General features: G+C 36.6%; 1 protein-coding gene across 1 annotated transcript; it reads left to right on the forward strand.

Moving 5' to 3' along the window:
- Nucleotides 1–357: 357 nt before the first annotated feature.
- LOC111805279 (protein CUP-SHAPED COTYLEDON 3-like) lies at nucleotides 358–3411 on the forward strand. The gene is made up of 3 exons (XM_023690272.1): nucleotides 358–655; nucleotides 1483–1757; nucleotides 2770–3411. Exons 1-3 carry the CDS (start codon nucleotides 436–438, stop codon nucleotides 3262–3264), a joined length of 990 nt encoding a protein of 329 aa, XP_023546040.1. The 5' UTR covers nucleotides 358–435; the 3' UTR covers nucleotides 3265–3411.
- The last annotated feature ends 3275 nt before the right edge of the window (nucleotides 3412–6686 follow it).

Below are 6686 nucleotides of genomic sequence, written 5' to 3' on the forward strand. Positions count from 1 at the left end.
CTGTTCTTTCAAATCATTAACTTATTTACAAACGACATATATCTTAATCACTCGAGCTATACTTAAATCATTAAAACGAGTACGAGTCCAAGCTCGTTCTAAACAAATCGTATAGCGATTTAGGTATGGACCAAAGAAGTAAAAGTCAGTAGTTTGATTCAAAGTTTTCAATTCAAACCAAAAGCATCTTTCTTTCTTTCTTTCTTTCTCTTGAGCTTTCATTTTGCATTCAATGCCTCTTCCTTTGACCCACCAATCCGTTAACTTTCATTTCTTTTGTCCTTTCTAACACAACCAATCGTCCTGAAAAGTTGAAATAATTGTAATAAAGTGTTTGTCTTCTCCAACTTCTTCATCATGTTCTAAGTTTCAAAGCTTTTAAGCTCTTAAAATTCTCTTTATTATTTCCCAATAACTCATATCTCTCTCTACAAAATGTTTGGAATTGAAGAAGTTATTGATGAACTAAATGGAGAAGAAGCTGATAATGCTAAGGAAAGGCATAGATTATTGCCACCAGGCTTTAGGTTTCACCCTACTGATGAAGAACTCATTGCCTTTTATCTTGCTTCAAAGGTCTTTAAACCTTCAAATTTTCATGGTGTCAATATTGCTGAAGTTGACCTCAATAGATGTGAGCCTTGGGAGCTTCCAGGTACTCGTAATTTCTTTACAATCTTCTCGCTCGGGATTCACTCTCGAATCGAAAGTATCATGTCGTGTAAGCTTACCCTATTGAAATAATCGTGAAAGTAATAATCGCATGAAACTCGTTTTCTAGGGTTTGTTTGGTTTGTGTTTCTGTTTGAGTCTGTGAGTCAATAAGCTTGACTTGTTTAAATCCGAACATTAAGCATCATGTTAGAATCGTGATATGTAGTAGCCGTGCATTGAGAAGTTATTGATCGTAGAGTATTTCTAAGAGAAGTTAGTGGAACATTTTTTAATATTTCTATGAGAATAATTGTCATGATTTTGTTGGTTTAAATAGTTGTACAATTTTTTTTGTGGGTGTTTTGTTCTACTTCGATGATTTGTTTTGGTGTACTTAGATCGATAGTGAATGATCAAGAAAGGAAAACCCAACGAGGACAATATCAGCTAGCGGTGGGCTTGAGCTGTTACAAACGGTATTAGAGCTAGACACCGGGTGGTGTACCAGCTAGGACACTGTGCCTCCAAGGGGGGTGGATTGTGAGATCCCACGTCGGTTGGAGAGGAGAACAAAACATTCCTTATAACGGGATGAAAACCACTCCCTAGTAAATGCGTTTTAAAAACATTGAAGAAAGTCGAGAAAAGACAATATCTGCTAGCAGTGGGCTTAGACTTCTTCAAAGATTCATTTTTAATGTGTTTTCAAATGAATTGTAGCGATTTTTTTTTTTCATTCGACCCAAAATCTTAGATTGATGAGTTATATGATCGAATATTCGATCATTAGTTCGTATAAATGATGATTATAATGATTTTGTTCTTCAGATGAGGCAAAGATGGGAGAGAAAGAATGGTATTTCTTCAGCTTAAGAGTGAGGAAGTATCCGACAGGATTAAGAACCAACAGAGCCACAGTGGCTGGTTACTGGAAAGCCACAGGGAAAGACAGGCAAATTCACAGTAGTTCCAATGGAGTGAAGCTTGGAACAAAGAAAACTCTCGTGTTCTACAAAGGAGGAGCTCCAAGAGGCACTAAAACCAAGTGGGTTATGCATGAATATCGTCTCCACTCTGATCTTGCTTCCCCTAATGCCTGCAAGGTTCGTATTTGTTTCTTTCAAGCTAGATCCTATATTATTTGGAGAGGAGAACGAAACATTCTTTATACGGGTGTGGAAACCTCTCTTTAACAAACGCGTTTTAAAAATCTTGAGAGGACAATATCTACTAGTGGTGGGTTTAGGCTGTTACAAATGGTATCAAAGCCAGACACTGGACGGTGTGTCAGTGAGGACGCTGGGCATCGAATGGGGTGGATTGTGAGATCTCACATCAGTTGTAGAACGAAACGTTTTTATAAGGGTGTGAAAACCTCTTATTAGCAAAAGTGTTTTAAAAATCTTGAGAAAAGTCTGAAAGGGAAAGCTCAAAGCCGACAATATTGGCTAGATGTGGGCTTAAACTATTACAAATGATATTAGAGTAAATTTTGATGGAAGTCCGAAAGGAAAAGCCCACAATATCAGCTAGCTGTGGGCTTAATGGTTACAAATAGTATCAGAGCAAATCTTGAAAGAAACCGGAAAAGAAAAGCCCAAAGAGGACAATATGTGCTAGTGGTGAGCTTGAATTTTTACAAATAGTATCAGAGTCCGACTTCGGGCGGTGTGTCGGTGAAGACACTGGCCCCAAATGAGGTGGATTATGAGATCCCACATCGGTTGGAGAGAAAAACGAAACATTCTTATAAAGACGTCTCCTTAGAATACGTATTTTAAAAATTTTGAGGGAAGCGTGAAAGGGAAAACTCAAATCGGACAATATTTGCTAGCACTAGGCTTCACCTGTTACAAATGGTTTCAGAGCCATACACCAAGCCGTATGAGAGCAAGGATGGTAGCCACTAAGCTTGGACGGTTACAAATGGTATCAGAAGTGTACCAGCAAGAATGCTGGCCCGAAGAAGTAGATTGTAAATTCTTACGTCAATTGGAGAGAGAACAAGTACCAACAAGGAGGCTAGGCCCGAAAGGAGATGGACGAAGAGAACGGAACATTCTTAATCTTTTTAAGTGTCAAAATTTTGCTAATTTTATGTGTGATTTGATGCAGGATGAATGGGTTCTATGCAGAATAATTCACAAATCAGGAGAGAAGACAAAACCAAGATCCTTCCAACAACAACAAACATGTCACCAAGAATCATCTCCCTTGTCGGTCCCCTCTCCCATTTCTCCGCCGCCATTACTACTCGACACATCTCAAACCATAGACCATAACAACATCCGCCTCCAAGCAGCTCTACACAACCTTCACCGCCATGAAAATGGCCTCGACAGCTTCAACATGAACAACCCACATTTCATGTTCCAACCAAACCCCTTTCCATTTGGCTTAAATCTCGACACCCATTTCTGCCCGCCGTCAATTCAGGGGACCAACACCGACTTTCATGGCCATTTTAACCCACAGTTGTTGTTCGAAGGCGGCGGAGGAGGTAGTCGGGAGGCGTCGAGCTTTGCTGTGGATGGTGGCGCGTTGGTTGATGTGGCTGCTTATGCTGGTGGTCGTGGTGAGTTGGATGAGAATTGGAGCGGAGGGAGGTGATGAGATGTTTGCGTTAGATTATAATTGTTATTCTCCACCTGTATGGATATGGAACGATACAACCACGAAATGTTTACGAAATGGTTAGGATATGGAACGATATTTGTACGGATCCCCAAGCATTTTTGCTTCGTGGTGTTGGATGATGGTCGAAAATGGATGTCTACTACAATAATATCTACTTGGAACTTAGCTTAATTTATGACATTTTCGTGGGAGCGTTCATGCATATATGTTTCAATTGTTCGTTCGTATAGAAAAACTTAAATTAAAAAATATATGTTCAACTTTGTCTAAAAAAACATTCCTAATTTTTAAAATTTTTTTATAATATCCTTCAACTTAAAAAAAAATAAAAATATTTTTTATGTTAATACCTTATTCAAGCATGTATAAACGATGAATAGATATGTGCGGGGTAGCTAAAGGAAGAGAGCTAACACAACCCTACCACCTTTCTAAAGCAAAAAGCGAGAAAGTTACCGTTTTTCAATAACAAAGAAGAAAGGACGGGCGGTGAAAGACAACTTTACTCATGAACCAGAAATCAAGCGGAAAATGGCCTGACGTTTTCTTGTCTTTCTAGAATAGAGTTGTTTTGCTCGTATCCTATTGATATAAAAAAGGATAGAACCACTGCTTGGTTCGGTGATTCACTCATCAAACAATAAATGAAGCAGAAACATTTAACCCTTGAGCTTGTCTTTATTGGATATGACCATGACCCTAGATTGAAATACACCGAAACAAATAAATGAAGCACAAATAAAAACTTGAGAGGAGAGTTTCTGATAAGGCAACCCTAATCCTCAGCCAACTATCCAAGCTTTTGTTAAGCAAAAACCCTTCAATCAAATAAATTAACACCTATTTATACAAAATTCGGATCAAACAATAGATAATGCTAGAATTAAATTACCTATCGAAGATCTAGAAACAAGATTTGGAACCTAACACAAGAATTGCATGATTCAGATGCAATCTACCACAAGAATTGAGTCACTCCACAATCGAACTTGATCAAAGCTTGATTGAATGACTTTGATGCAATCTACCATAAGAATTGTATAAAACTTAAAAATGACAAAGATAATGCTCCATTTCTAAAGGTGAAAGTCTCAATTTCATATCTCAATTTCATTCTTTCAAAACGGGTCTTTTACATAATAATTGGTGGGTATTTATAGTTTCCACACAAAAAAGAAACTTTCAATTCTTAAATAGGCACTAAAGGAGTCATGGCCGTAATTTAATTCCAATCCCCTAAATCTACACAAAAGAAAAAGAAACAAGTCAATTTGACCAATAACTTTCTCCACCCTTTCCCGTTGTTATAAGAAATCATGAAACTAAAAATAAAAACAAAAACAAAGTTTTCTAACCGCTTATCAATAAAATGCAATTTATAGCATTCCGCTACTTCAATTATGCAAATATTCACTTCCGTACCTCCAAGTTGTCATTCCTCAATCGAATCAGCTTGTAAGACATGAAATAATGGTTGAACCGAGCCTATCCAATTTCGTAGATGAAGAATGAATGTTTGTTGAATCTTCTTGACCGTTGATCGTATAATACGTCCAGTTGGAACATTTGGTACATCGTGTTCCTTATCAATTTCTTTGAACTGAAGAACCGACTAACAATTTTTCTAAACTTGCTCAAGTTAATAACGGTGTCAATTTTCCTAAACTTACTCCAATTAATAACCGTGTNCAATAAATGAAGCAGAAACATTTAACCCTTGAGCTTGTCTTTATTGGATATGACCATGACCCTAGATTGAAATACACCGAAACAAATAAATGAAGCACAAATAAAAACTTGAGAGGAGAGTTTCTGATAAGGCAACCCTAATCCTCAGCCAACTATCCAAGCTTTTGTTAAGCAAAAACCCTTCAATCAAATAAATTAACACCTATTTATACAAAATTCGGATCAAACAATAGATAATGCTAGAATTAAATTACCTATCGAAGATCTAGAAACAAGATTTGGAACCTAACACAAGAATTGCATGATTCAGATGCAATCTACCACAAGAATTGAGTCACTCCACAATCGAACTTGATCAAAGCTTGATTGAATGACTTTGATGCAATCTACCATAAGAATTGTATAAAACTTAAAAATGACAAAGATAATGCTCCATTTCTAAAGGTGAAAGTCTCAATTTCATATCTCAATTTCATTCTTTCAAAACGGGTCTTTTACATAATAATTGGTGGGTATTTATAGTTTCCACACAAAAAAGAAACTTTCAATTCTTAAATAGGCACTAAAGGAGTCATGGCCGTAATTTAATTCCAATCCCCTAAATCTACACAAAAGAAAAAGAAACAAGTCAATTTGACCAATAACTTTCTCCACCCTTTCCCGTTGTTATAAGAAATCATGAAACTAAAAATAAAAACAAAAACAAAGTTTTCTAACCGCTTATCAATAAAATGCAATTTATAGCATTCCGCTACTTCAATTATGCAAATATTCACTTCCGTACCTCCAAGTTGTCATTCCTCAATCGAATCAGCTTGTAAGACATGAAATAATGGTTGAACCGAGCCTATCCAATTTCGTAGATGAAGAATGAATGTTTGTTGAATCTTCTTGACCGTTGATCGTATAATACGTCCAGTTGGAACATTTGGAACATCGTGTTCCTTATCAATTTCTTTGAACTGAAGAACCAATAAACAATTTTTCTAAACTTTCTCAAGTTAATAACGGTGTCAATTTTCCTAAACTTACTCAAATTAATAACCGTGTGTGCACTACGTCTCGACCAGTTGAATTTGAGATAAAATATCGAATATTTATGATGCTTCCATTCACATGTCTCTACGTAAATGATTTAATCATATACAACTATTTAAAAAATCCATCATTTGATATTGAAATTTGGGTTGAAAGATATGCTTTAAGCACCACTCGTGAAAACCAAGCCTTTGGAGGAATAGCTTCAATTTTGGCTGGACATCATTTTCAACAAGATGTGAAAAGCCTAGTTTTTGGTGTTCAATTCGTGGTGGGCTCACCTTTAAATTATTTGCCTGCCTTTCAATTCAAGTAATTTTGCAAATTCATGGGCTTATTTTTAATCTCCTATCGGCATCACATCGATAGAGATAGCGTCGATTACTCATATATTCGTGGTCTTCATCGACTCCAACAATCTTCAATAATCATCCCATTGAACAAAATACACAATAGAGCCTCTCTTGAGACCTTCTTTGGAACTCTCGAACAAAGTATACTCTTTAATCTTGTGCCACCACTGCCCCCTATCACTGTCGATTGTCACCCCACCTCGAACGACCATTTGACCGATCCTCGATAGCCAATCATTGTGTTTTAAATTCAAATTGAAAGTTATTGGTTCATTGTATTTAATAGTCGTCCTTTAAAATAATTCGAAACATTTT

Source organism: Cucurbita pepo, chromosome LG11, assembly GCF_002806865.2.
Source record: "Cucurbita pepo subsp. pepo cultivar mu-cu-16 chromosome LG11, ASM280686v2, whole genome shotgun sequence".
NCBI classification, from domain to species: Eukaryota; Viridiplantae; Streptophyta; class Magnoliopsida; order Cucurbitales; family Cucurbitaceae; genus Cucurbita; species Cucurbita pepo.